Source organism: Centroberyx affinis, unplaced genomic scaffold (assembly GCF_046629955.1).
Source record: "Centroberyx affinis isolate AG114_WGS23_722 - 3 ecotype Tasmania unplaced genomic scaffold, CSIRO-AGI_Caff_v1 ptg000490l_1, whole genome shotgun sequence".
Taxonomy (NCBI): domain Eukaryota; kingdom Metazoa; phylum Chordata; class Actinopteri; order Beryciformes; family Berycidae; genus Centroberyx; species Centroberyx affinis.
Window position 1 is genome coordinate 231,337 of NW_027279144.1, and position 14,078 is coordinate 245,414.

At 42.6% G+C, this 14,078-nt stretch overlaps 1 protein-coding gene across 1 annotated transcript in view; it reads right to left on the minus strand.

The window, feature by feature from the left end:
* Positions 1–2,253: 2,253 nt before the first annotated feature.
* LOC139642537 (hyccin 2-like) overlaps positions 2,254–14,078 on the minus strand; it is a 50,221-nt gene continuing 38,396 nt past the window's right edge. Inside the window, exons 9-13 of the mRNA XM_071517410.1 lie at positions 13,898–14,014; positions 11,829–11,916; positions 11,099–11,255; positions 9,974–10,144; positions 2,254–7,170 (exon numbers count right to left, since the gene is read on the minus strand). Of these exons, the coding sequence (XP_071373511.1) occupies positions 6,461–7,170; positions 9,974–10,144; positions 11,099–11,255; positions 11,829–11,916; positions 13,898–14,014 (1,243 nt within the window). The 3' untranslated portion in view covers positions 2,254–6,460. The remainder of the gene's footprint in view (positions 7,171–9,973; positions 10,145–11,098; positions 11,256–11,828; positions 11,917–13,897; positions 14,015–14,078) is intronic.

The window sequence follows — 14,078 nt, forward strand, 5'->3', positions numbered from 1 at the left end:
TTGATGTTGTCATGTTTCAGTGCCTGCAGCATTCAATTCTCACTGTCTAAATGTTAAAGGGATTGGGGGTCAGTCTAGAAAACATCAATTTCATAACCTTAGCACAGGGTTAAAATACACATAGAAGGATATAAACTAGGGTATAACTTAAAAATGTAATGGAGTAAGTATTGAGTCCCCTTTATAGAAATACTCAAGTAGAGAATAAAGTGCTTTGATAAACCTAGTTACTTATGAGCAAAACCAGTCTGCAGGTCTCTGACTTTAACAAGGTGAATGAGGGTCCGTTTGGTTTTAATAAGTTCACTCCCTGCTGAGCACTACAGTAAAAGCTGAGTGTAACTAGTTAAAGGGTTCAGACTCTGGTATATGGAAATACTGATGAGTTTATAGGCCCACTAGGTGCTGTGGGGGTCAGAGATGTAAATAAGTGATTTGCATTAAATGTTATTCATTTCTTAATAGGATGTTGGAGGCAAAGTTCAGCTTCCAAGTTTCTGAGCTCTAATTCAGCTCTGGCAAAACATTGTTCCATTGACACAATGAAAAGAAAATCTAACTTGGAAGTTTAACAGTATAACATTTACCTTAAAATCTTGTCATAAAAAAATTCTTGGATAACAATTTGTATTTCACTCTGGGGGTCTATATAATACGACACAGTACAACAATTGAATTTATTTTATGGGTAATTGCTTTTTGGCTGAAACATCCAGATGGTAATCAGTGGTAATCACAGAAATCTTTCATTGGTAATAATGTCTTTACAAAGAAAGAACTTTCAGTACCAGAACAGAAACCTACATTCAATAAACCAAAGAGATAGATAAATAAAATAAATAAATAGATCTATCTGATGCAGCAGTGTGAGGTACTGTACAGGCATATAGGGGATATGAAATATTTTGTTTATTTTTTGTGACAGTGGATTTGGGATGTAATAGAGCCTGCAACCAGCACCAAGTCCATGCAAATATCTGTTGGTAAATGCTCTCTAAATTAGGCAATAATAATAACAATCATAATAATAATAATAATACACCTAATCACTGGCACAAGCTGGATAGCCAAATTACAAATTCATTCATAAGCATAGAGACATACTGTAGGCAAACCAGGATTTATCACACTATATCATGAGCAGCGCATTTTAAAGGGTTTCAGATGCAGATTTGTGTTGCTATTAGTACTCTACTGTAAAGAGAAAATGGTTGAGACAATGATAACCCAAGAATTGCCAAAAAACTACCACATAACATCCATGAAGCTAGAAGGCTGTTTAATATGAGGGTCATTTGTCTTTGTTTAATGAACTTGACAGGAAGTGCAAAGTTCAGGTGCACCAGCTGAATTGTGACTGTTACTCTAAATTTCTACCACTAGATGTCAGAACAACACCATTTATCCCAGTTGTCACCCTCACCAGTGCTGATTTTATGCCTTGCTGCAATTGATAACGTTGCGAATTTCAGTTGAATTGTGGCTCATTCTGGTCCACTTGTTTACATCTGCTTGTTTTGGTTAAAGAGGTCTGCAGCAACTGATGTAATAAGTGAAGGGTAATGTAATCACATGTTAAAATTAAATAATATATCCCTCTAAATAAATTGAAAATGTACAGAAGAGGATTAGGGCCACGTAAAAAGTATCTGAGTTCAAAATCAGAATTCTGAGATTAGAATTCTGACTTCAATCTCAGAATTCTGACTTTAAACTCAGAACTCAAATGAATTTTTCACATGGTGCTAATCCTCTTCCGTAAAAATGTAATAACCCTGTTAAAGTTGCTGAATAATGTAACAAAATCACATTATTACATTAACTGTTTTAACGATAATAACTAATAATATGATGGCATGAGTTATTAGATTCTTTGATACTATTATTACATCATTGGTTAAAAATGTTACAGTCCTTATGAAATAATAATGGTCAGTTAATGTAATAGTGATGTAATTAGGTTATCTTAGAATGTATTAGGTCTCATTTTGACTTGTATTGCAAAATGAATGCCTTAATATTTTTTAGAATAAGCAAATAATTAGCTTCTGTTTATAATTTAGCAAAAGATTTTCCAGTGCATTGTAGTGAAATTGAAATGCACTTTAGACACTGAATACTGAGATGATGGTAAAGTGACTTCTTCTAATGAGCTATTTTTCTGGATATATTTGTTACTGAAAGTGGTCCTGCAGTGATGAATGACTAACAGCATCATATTTGTACAAATAACACAGAAGACAGCCAGACACTCATGTCCCTTACGGCACAATATTTATTCAACAATATACAGATTAATTTCTCTCTACATCTCAGACTGGTCATCAAGTTGTTGTTTTTTCTTATATTTGTCTTGCTTTCACTCTTTTGTACATTTGTTATTTACAAGATTTAAAATAAGTCTTTCTCTCCATTTATACAACATCAACAGTACAGTGTTACATCTTTCGCAGCTTCCCTTGAAGCCTCTAGATTAGATTCATCATTGATAATCTGTTTATTTTTCATACACACCGACCTCTTTGAGCCACAGAGCAGCAGATTGACAGAAGGGCTCGACATGCACCATGAGTCCAGGTCTGGCTTTCTCACTGTGAGGGGCAGTCTGATGACGAATACGGAACAGGGATGGTCCTCGTGTTTGACCCGCATGTGGCGGTCTACCCACATGAGAGGAGGTCCTTCTCTCTGTAGCACCACAACAGGGTGGACAAACAGAATCGCTAGATGGGACGCTGTTGAGGACTTGCACCTTAAAAAAAACAGCTTCAATGCATCTGCCCCCTCCCGCCCAAGGAGGTTCAATGAAAAGCCCATACTCAAAAAAACAAAACAAAATGGAAAAACAAATAAGTGTTGCATAGAATCAATTCTGACCTCAAAAACAGAAATTTTGGTGCTGCCATATTTAATATGTGGCTTTTTGACAAACATTAAACTCCTGAGACCTTCCTGACCTCTTGACTTTTTTTTTTTTTTTTTTGGTTTTCAAAGTAAAGATAAAAATAAATAGCTGTACCCTTAGCCTTTGTTTTAAAAGAAAAAAAAAGCATTGTGTTGGATGTGACATCGCTTAGAAGTACTACTTTAAAGAGACTAAAACCCTGCATTGAGTGTATACACATTTGCACATCTATATATTTTTTTTTCAATTAATAACTTGAGAAGAGAGGTGGATGAAGATAGGATTAAAGTGCATTATACTGTATGAAAACAAAGCCCACACTTCACATGCAGGGCAGGAAATTAACTGTTTTTTTTGTCCACCGGCCACATGGCTGATTGATTCCAAAATTCACCAGCCTATTTAATCATTTTACAGATTTTTTTTTAAGAATAGAATAGAATACAAGAGCATGGCTTGTTAACCTGCCAAAATGGCTGGTAGACAAACTTTACCAGCCACAGTCAACATTTACCAGCATTTGGCTGCTGGCTAGTGTTCATTTCCTGCCCTGATCACATGCAATGTAACACAAGACACTGAGGGATATTTGTCTATCCATTACACCAAGTCAACATACAGTACCAACGTGGCGCTGGTAGCCTTGGTCAGGGGCACTCATAGTAATGACACGGACACGTCACCAGTTTGAACAGCAAAAGGCGCCACTCAACTCACAGCAAAATACAGCAGATGGAAACACAGTTCATTGTGAGCCAAACAGCACAGGGATGACAGTTACGAGACGGACCGGGTGAGAGTGTGAACTATAGCGTGGCTGCACCCCCCCCCCCTCCCTCCCCCTCTCTGCTTACACAGTCAGTCACACAGAGGAGGGGCGTATGAACGGCGAGGCCAAAGAACCAACAAGGATTTTTGGCCCGAAATGTTTAAGGCTAAAGCACACACAGGACTCACTCAGGACTAGGAGCAGCAGTTGTAATGGATTCCAATATGGAGCATGAGTGCGTGGGAGTTTCACTGCAGATTGAACTGACTTTTATATACATTAAACGTAACCATTCATCCTCCGTTTATACAAGCACATGAGCTGGACATGGAAATGTAATACATCACCTGACGTCAACACAGAAGCAGAATATACTCCGAATGTTTTTACATGTGAACAGGAACAGCTTGGTAATGATTGTGAAAGTACTACGTCATACAACCCTATGAACTTGCCTTGTGAAAGGAATTATACTTGACAAAAAAAAACAGAAGTGAAGCTGCATCTAAGGGCACATTTAGCCATGAATCCAAGCATCCCTTTTTTTTCCCCTTAGCTTTGAAATAAGACTAGTAAACAGAAAAAATAGGCAAACATTTTTCTTTTTTCTGAACTTAAGACACAAAAGCAAAAGAAAGATTTTCATAAGGAGAGGATGTGTATTGGCACATCTGGCAAAGACGAGGGCAAGACTAGGTTTGGCTTGCTGGCTGTTTCATGTTGGGGAAGGGGGGGGTTGTCTGAAACAGCAGTGCTTCGCAGGGCGCTAAACATGCAGACAAGCACAACATGTTCAGTTCACTCAGCCTGGGGAGGGCGCACTACAGAAGGCTAGCTAGCGCTGTGCACAGATACAGGCATTTAACAGCAGAAGAGATCCAACTCAACTCCATGCACATGAGGATAAAAAATTGCACTTCAAAAATCACTACATAAAAAGATAAGTAGGACATTTTAGGGAATTCAAAATAATCAGGTCATTCCACTGTAGTTGTTTGATGTTCACATGTGAGAAAAAAATGAAAACCTGAAGACAGAAACAGCCGTGTTCTTATTTTGCAGCTAAATTTTGTGCATGGCGTGATTGAATTGAAATGCGAGGCCAAGATATTCAGTCACAACTCCTCACATTAACACGCACAGATTTTACAGTGTCATTACAACTGTAGTGTGTGAAACCATTTTGGTCCCCACTCTATTCCCAAACCTGTCAAGTTCTCCACCTTCAGAACCAATGGGGACATTTGTCCCGCCTCTGACTGAATGGGATTGGGAGACAGGTGTCTGAGTGGCAGGTGAATACACAATGAGGTAGAACAAAATGTTTCATGAGCATCCAATCACAGCACGCATGATCATCACGGTGACGGACTGCTGAGGCGCAGTGACTACTATGAGCCTCCAGAGGGCAGTAATTCACTTGCTCAAAAACGATGAGGAAAATCACACACATCCACGTTAAACCACAGCTTCTACACCGACTGACAGACACACTAACAAGTGCTTTCAGATGGAAGGACCAATTAAATGGATCGAACCATAATCACCATCCAACTTAAAATACAGTCATCATCTTGCACTTTTAGAAATCCGCTCCAGAAGTCCAACATTGTCTTGAATGATTTTATACAGCTCTCCTGCTTTAGGCTTAACATCAAGTCACTAGAGGACCTGGGAATAGATGAGATGTCATCCGGTCCTCGTTTAGCTGCACGGTAGCGATTTCTCCAAATGATTTGTCCATTTGAAAGCTCAGCTTAGAGCTCACAAGACAAACCCTTTCCACATTCCAGTTTGATTTTACAACAGTGTCAAAAGTGTGAAAATTACAGATCAAAATGAGAATGAATCATTATTACAGAATCAAATGAAGCTCATGGGCTAAAACCTAGGGAATCACTTGTTCTCTACAAAATCACTGTCACAAAGTCAAGAAAAACAAAAAAAACAAAAAATGCGCTACTTTCTTTGGATTGTGATTTAAACAGACATTTAAAAGAAATTTTATTCATAAAACCATTTATGCCAAATTAAGAACCATAATTAAAAGGAAGATAGTCAGCAGGAAAGATTGCACGTGAGCCCGGGAATGAAAGGGAAGGAATGAGAGAAAGAACAATAATCCCCACTCTTCTCCACATGAGCAACGGTAAGTCTTATTGCTGATTCAATACGAAAACAGACTGATTCAGTCAGGAACTTATAATTTCTGAAATGTCATAGATCCCCTATCGCTAGTATAGTATCCTTACAAGTTTTCCCAATGCCTCCTTTTGCTCCAGAGTTTCTGTGTACTGTCACAGAGGTTGAATGCTCCGTTTAGTCAGAAGGGAGGACGCAGTAACAGGCTGTAGTCTTGTAGACTAGCAGCATGGTTACAGTAGTGGGAAGTCCTGTTCTATTGACTGACATTTTCCACTTGTTGTATTCTCAGTAACACCACCCACCCACCCACCAGGGACTGCAGATGAAGACATTGACTTTAATGGAGGCTGAATGGGTGGAGAGCCAACCCTCTGAGATCTGAGGATGATGACAAAGTCCTCTCCTATGTGAACACACACACACACACACACACACACACACACACACACACACACGCACACACGCACACACGCACACAGAAAAATACTCAACACAGATAGGTAGACAGGAGTTACGACCAGCCACAGAACCACCACAGAAAAACCCAGCATGAGGACGTGTGTGTTATGAGTAGGTATTAAGAGTGGTGTGGGTGTGTGTGTGTGTGTGTGTGTGTGTGTCTGCATCTACCTCATCCCATATTACACCTGTGATATGATCTGCATGTTGAAGCTGGGGGAACGTGACTGCCTGGTGAGGGGGGCTCCAGGAGACAGGAGGTCCTGGGCCTCCTCTGGCCTGACTAGGTGCTCCTCCTGCAGGCTGATAGTGGAATGGCGGTGGGAGCCGCTGACTGGAAGCCCCCCTCCCCTGTCGGAGCCGCCCTCCACTTCCCCTTTGTTGTCCCCGCCTCCGTTCAGGTTGAGGTTCATGCAGTCAAAGGACTTGCTGGAGGAGGTGCTGCCAGTCCGAACCAGCGTGGGCCCAGCGGGGAAGCTCAGGTGCTTTTTTATGGGACTCAGCTCGATGGCGTCCAAGGCGATGCTGGCTGGGGGGGACTGCTGCCTCTGGTGGTGCCTCCTCAGGGCGGCCTGGGGATCCACCGTCAGATCCCGCTGTTTCTCCGCCTCCCTCTCTCGCTCCTTCTCCTTCTCCCTCTCCCTCTCCCTCTCCCTCTCCTTCTCCTTCTCCTTCTCCTTCTCCTTCTCCTTCTCCTTCTCCCGCGACAGCCGGGCCGTCACGGCTTTCTTGATGCTGCTGCTGCTGCTCTTAAGGCTGCCGCCCCTCTGCCCCACGCTGCCGCCTGCCTTGGTGCCGCTGGGCTGGCTGCTGTTGGACGCCCCGGAGGAGAAGCCCTCGTCTGGGTCGTTCACGTTGAACGAATCCTCCCCGCCACTCATGCCGTCAGCGTCTGAACACATGCACACACGCACGCACACACACACACACACACACACAAGAAAAAAAAAGAACAGCATGATAGACAAAGAGACATGTGAGAGGAGCAGACATCAAGAGAAATCAAATTTGAGTTTGAGACCAAGGTCAGACAGTGGCTGAGATGGTCTTGTCAAATATAAAGGCATAATCTGAACGAGAGAGTCATCTTAAACCTTATTTGCGCAAGTGCTGTGTAGCGTATCAATTCTGGTTCACTTAAACTTCAATATATCATTAATTCTGTTCACTAAAACTAAATAAGATTAGCTATAGGTGGGTGGTTGCAGACAACCCTCCAAAATATCAAACGCCAATTATTGCAGATAGTTTACTGCCAACACTCTAGACACTCAGACTCTCAACACAAACTTCCGCAGTAATCCTGGGAAAGGGCAAAGCGTTAACTGCTTATTCTTGTTAATTGTAATGTCAGCCGGCCTGCGACAAACCCTGATTAAACTGAGTAATAATTTCCACCGAGTGTTCATAAATAATGCAGAATAAATTGGGAGACTAAATTAGATGCCTCCTAGCTGGTCAGTGCTAATGATCACACTCATAACAGATCACATTCTTTCAATAGCTCTTTTCATTCATTATGTACCAACAGGACTACAATCCAATATAGTACACAATGACCTTGAGCTTTTAATCATCTGATGTAATTCGGATTGACTAAAGATTTCTTGCTTCATTTGTGTGGGACATATCAATAATGACCAAAAGCCAATGTTTAGCCTGGTTGATAACAGAGAGAAGACTGTATTTGGCAATAGATGTCATATTCAATATATCAATGATTAACAATATCTGGTGACTATTTGGTAAAATTCAAACAGGCACAAGACTGACATAAATAGATCTAAACATAAAACTGTTTATAATCCATCTATGGATCCATTGTTTGAAAGCTAAAAGGGGAAACAATTATAAAAACTGAGTTAGAAAAAAGAATGTCATTGAAATATGCAAGGAAAAAAAGCCTGTTAAAGACAAGAGGCAGAGGCTCAATCGTCTCTCTCCATCATGCAGCGTTGGGACAAGCAAAATCGGACATCGGGGCACCACAGGCAGTTAGAGCACCAGAGAAACGAAGACGAAGAAGAAAAGGCCTGGACTGACATGCACAAGACAAGACGAGAAGACACATGCTCTCCTGCCTCATTCCTCCTTTCTCCTGCAGCGCTGGCCCAGCGGCCGCTTGGTTGGCTGGCCGAGAGGAGCCTGCCAATCTGGGGAGAGCATTGAGGCGAGTCCATACGCCTCATGAGATCAATAGCACTCCAATTAGAACTGACAGACCACGAGGCCAGATGGGCCTGTCTGCTAGCCGTCACAAGCCAAGCCAATCCCAAATAAAGAACTGAAAGTTCTGTATTCCAAACTTTACAAACAAGTTTAACAGGGTTGCAATTAAGTTCCCATAACGCTACGACGCAGCCCCAGACTACAGGACTTATGGTCAGTTAGGTATGTATTCCTAAAATGGAAAGACCTGTAGTTGTACACACAGTCATATACATTTATCACCACAGTTCTCTTTTAACTGGCTGGCAGAGTTCCATTCTAATGAAACAAACCAGAGAAATGTAATGGTTTTTCAACAGATATTCAATGGAAGAGCATGGGGAGAGGGTGGGACGGCAGGCAGACAAACACTGACAACAAGCCGGGGAATGAGCTGATCTTCAGTCATGTCAAAGCATCTGACTCTGATGTTACAAGGTGTTAAAATAATGACCAATAACCATATTATTGCTACTCGCAGTAAAATAGCTTTTGCTGTATTGGATATGTTCAGTTGTTTGACTATATTCAAATCTAAAAAGTTGAGCAACAGGAAAGTAGTCTGTTCACTTGGCCTCGTCATTTTAAATTTGAGCATTGCAGGGTTTTATGTTTCTGTTGAAAATTTGCACGTTTGCCTTTGCATGCACATGCTTTGAGGCATGAGGAAGGGGCTCTTTCTCACTCACTGAGGAAAGAAATTTAACGTAGCAGAAAAACAAAATTAGCATACAAGCAAGCTGCTGGACTGAAAAACAAAATGGACGGCCTTTCCCTGTTGAATGGCGCCAGCAGATGGGTGCTGCTGTCCTGAGTGACCCAAAAGTTGTTGTGGCGCTGTCAAACACCACCAGGGGCAGTAGAGAAACAACAAGCAGTCTGGTCCTCTGAGCCGCTTTTGTAAAATTGGCATATTTTTCCTGTTAAGACTACAGAAAAAATAAATCCATGAAACCAATTATCAGACATGAAGAAGTGACCACCACCGCTATCAGTCAGCCGTCAACCTCAAAGCATCAGCTGACAGGAAAAACCCAGAGGTCAAAGGTCAAGCTGCAAGCTGGGCACTGAACATGCTCAGTGAGTGACAAGGGGAGCAATTCTAAAGTATGTTACACTAAGCATGGCAAGGAGAAAGAGAGGATATGACATGATGACTGGCCCATGCAAAACGGCCACTAGCCACACTTCCTTCAAACCCAGAATAGGCGACTCTTCCACTCTTTGAGGAGAGGACAATAGCGGTGATCTGGTAGTAGGGGGTTGTTGAGTAAGGGTCTTATAGACTGGAGGAGTTAGTATACTCTGGGGAAGTGAAGAGGTAGCCGGAATGGGAACGGCATAAACGTTCAGTTAGCCCGCCAAGTTGGGGAGGGGGGGGAGGAGGAGGAGGAGGAGGAGGGGTGGGAGGATACAGGGCGAAGGGGCACCTCCTCCTGAGACCCTCCCTGCTCTGAGCAGACGGGACGTCCTCCCCTGTCCCCTACCCTCAAGTGTGATGGGGGGAACGATGCTGCTGCTGCTGCTGTGGTGGCTGTGAGCCCGCCCTCCTCTCTCCTCTTTGGCCGCTGGCTCCCAGGGAGTGTGCTGATGGTGGGCGTGGCTAGGAGGATTGACGGTGAGGCTCAACTCTGCATCGCTTGAGTAGTCAAAACAATCTGGGAGTCAACGACACAGATGGGGAAATGTGCTCAACCGATTCGGGCCTCATCATGGACACAGCAGCCCAGTGTTTTTGGAGGATGAAGCTGCCACTAGAGCCACAATGCATATGAAACTCTTAAAGGGATAGTGCACTCAAATCTCAAAACTGCTTTTTGTTTGAATCTCATGTAAGCCAAACTGCAAAAGATTTAACAATGGCCAGTTGTCTATCAACTGATACCTAGATAACAAAATACAAGAAAAAGGAACTACTAACAAACAAATAAAACATTTGGGTGAACTGTCCCTTTCATCATCCATCTACTGGGTAAAATGGAGCAGTCAATAGCATCTAGAGGCATCATTTGTCCCGAGTTTCTCTCAAACTGGCAACTGCAGAATTCCCTATGCAGCGACTGTAACTAGTGATAAACAGCACAGCACACACTCAAGAGACAAGACAAGCAAAGAAAGAGCAATAAAAAGCAGTGTGTGGCACAAATATTTCAACAGAGAGACTACAATTACAATTATATCTTTGACATGAAACACCATTTGGACAGTGCTCATGATGTGAGTGGATTACAGAAAACCTTCTCACAGCCAAGGATAGACACCAGATGGGAATTTTCTTTCACCAAATAATTCACGTGGCCTTTCACGGATTAAAAAAAATCTGTAAAAGCTCATTGGTTAATCAAAATGTACATTTTAAATTATAACTTAACACGTAAGACTCCCTTGCATTGGTTAAGTTTCTAGTCCAACCTACTCTTGGGTATCAACTTAATAATGAGGAAGACTTGGGCAAAAGAAATGTACTGTATTGAATCTCTTGTCCTCTTATCAACTGAGTCGTCAGTCTCTCTCTCATACACTGAGGCCGCTTCACTGTCCATTCTGTGTTGCAGCCATGATGGAAGACTCTCCCGTACGCTCCTCTGTGACACTCGGGGCCGGTGTCTTACCCTCTCTCTTCCAGCGGTGACGTCGTATGGAGGCGGTGGTGATGGCCGAGATGGAGATGCGGCTGACGGTGGGTGTCACCTCCACCTGGAGCACCTTGCGCCCCCGCGGCTCATCAGGAGCACTGTCTGGCAGCGAGTTCTTCATGGCGTTCCCCAGCTGATACATATAGACACAGACACACATTACCATACAATGCAATGACTTATGTTTAATAATATCTGCATACACTGACACATCACTATACAATTTCAATGACTTATGTTTAATTATATTTACATACAGACCCGCATAAACAAAGGCACATGGAAAGACAACTCCATCACTTATACGTGTTCATAATTGAATACAGACGCGCATACGCAAAGATACATCACCATACAATTGAATTACTGTATATTGATTGCAATCAGGTTAATGTTAGACTAAGAGGAATGTAATCACCAAAATAGCCTGCTGAATACAAACATGATAAGTTTACAACAACCAAAATTTGAATAGGGTCGGTGTGTCTTATTTATGCATTTCTGATCTATTGTAGAGGTTCTTAACACTATCGATTGGGACATAAAATGGTTTGCAGATTTGTTTCCAGCCCCCCCCCGCCCCCCCGCCCCCCCCACACACACACATACACGAAAAGAATGATTGTACTAGTAGGATTATGTTTTCATTTGACTGGGCTCCAGGTGAGAAAAGGTATAACTAAACACATAATGCTGTTGGTCTTACCAGGAGAGGCTGGGAGTAAAGTTCCAGCTGGGCTCTGTACAGGACGTCCTCCAGTGCTTCCCGCCCCATCTCCCACTCTCCATTGTATCTACAACACAACACAAAACATGCGCACGCACACACACACACACAGGCATAAAATGACGTCACATTGTGAGCCTGAGTAAACAACAGAGTCTGACAAGGTGCCTTGATGTCTGAGTCACATCCCCTGGACTACTATTAAAAGTTATTAAATAACTCCCGGGGCTACAGAGACAGAGAGAAGCAGATGTTGAGTCTCAGTCTGAGCAGTCATCACTCCTCTCACTTTTTTGTGTATATAACAGCTACCTGTTGGCTTGATTGATGCAACGGGAATATTCTTAAGGAATAATATTAATTCATTTGGAGCCGAAACAGTGGTAAAAAAAAAAATCACACAAAAATGACAGGAAAATTACCAATTAAAAATGTATTTATAATTTAAAAAAACATGTGGGCTGCACAATTAATCATGTATAATCACATATTGCAATTTTAGTTCCCACAGTTATTAACTGTAGAATATTGGAATAAATCAGCAACGATTAAACATTTCATTTCATTTAAAGCACCAACTTTAGTTAAAAATAGATGATGATATACGCAAAATAGTGCAGTAAAATAATTTTGCTCCTCAAATATTCTGAGTGATAATCATGATCACAATATCTAGCAAAATAATGAGGATTATCAGTTTAGTTGCGAGAGAGGAATAATTACTGCTAAATGAGGGTGGATAGATGTTTTCAACATGAGGGTGTGGAAGCGATTAATGCTTATTCCTCAGCTGGTGCAGCAGGTGATGATGTCACAGCCCCCCTACAGTAAAGGCAGATGAAAGGAACACAGCTACAAAAAAAGATTGCACCGCTGAACTCTCTTTGATACCCCGCCACACATGCAACAACCATACAGCCAGGGACAAATGCGTGGGTTCCCCTTTGGCCTCAAGATGAATAGAACGAGTTGAATAGGGAAGGTAAAAATAGAACCCTCTGATGATCTGAAGGCTGGAAATCAGGCGAGACTACATCTCAACCCCGATTAGAGAAAAAAATAAAAATAAATAAATAAATAAAAAAAGAACGGGTGTCAAATCTATTTGTTCTCATAGCCCCCGCTCTTCTCTCTCTCCCTCCCTCCCTCCCTCCCTCCCTCTCTTCATGTGGCATTACAACGCTGTAGCATTAGGGGACATATTAACCTAAATCCCAGAATGTCCTCAGCGAGTGCCAAGGTCCCTCTGCATGTGTGGAGCTGTGGCTTCATGTTTATCTGCCCTTCACGTGTGCCTGGCTGGGACGCGGGTGAATGTGAGCGCTCGGGCTGGTACTGAATGGCGCTGAGGTGCCCTGTGGTAGGGATTACTAAAAAGGCTATTATTCTCTCTCACACACCCCCACCCTCTCCCTTCTCTCCTCCAGCAGCACTGACTGCTCCAATCTACTGATTGCTGCTGTGTACCCTCATGGGGGCAATGCGACACAGTGCATACTCACTCTCTCCTGCTCTCCTTGGTCCACCAGCCCTAACGGTGGTGATTCCAGTGACTACCCAATCAGGAGATCCATCACTGAGGAGGAGCTATTGTCAACTCTAATCTGCTTTGCAACGACCGTCCTCATAGGGGATGAAATCACCTGCTCCCACAATGCACTGCCGATCTAATCAGTCTGTACAGTGGAGAGTTTCTGTCCTCGGTAGTTTGACAGGCTAAGCGGTTCTCTGCGGTAAATCAAGCCAAACTAGAATAGAGGTTGCTCTCATTAGTGATGTCCTGCAGTGACAAAAGTGAGCAACATTGTGTTATCTAGCTCATAAAATGACTCAATGACTCAAATGTGCATGATCTTATCCGGTCAGGTGAGGAACATGAGATCAGCTTCCTCCCTATTACCCATTATCCTATTATCTTCCTATTATCTCTCACTCAATGTCACAATCCCCATCTATGGCCATTTTGCATTGATCCTAGTAAGCATTTCGGCTTAACACAAGGGAGGATGCAAAAATGACAGGGATGGAAGCCAGCTGAACATACGTACATGGCGTGATAGACGGCAGTCAGCATCTGGACCATGAACTCTGGGTCCAGCAGCACGCGGTTACACGGCTCCCTCCAGAGCTTCTGCTGCTGCCGCGGGAAGCCGCATACACACAACCTGGGGAGGGAACGGACGCACAGACACACACACAGTCACGTACCTAAAGTCAATAAGTTCATAC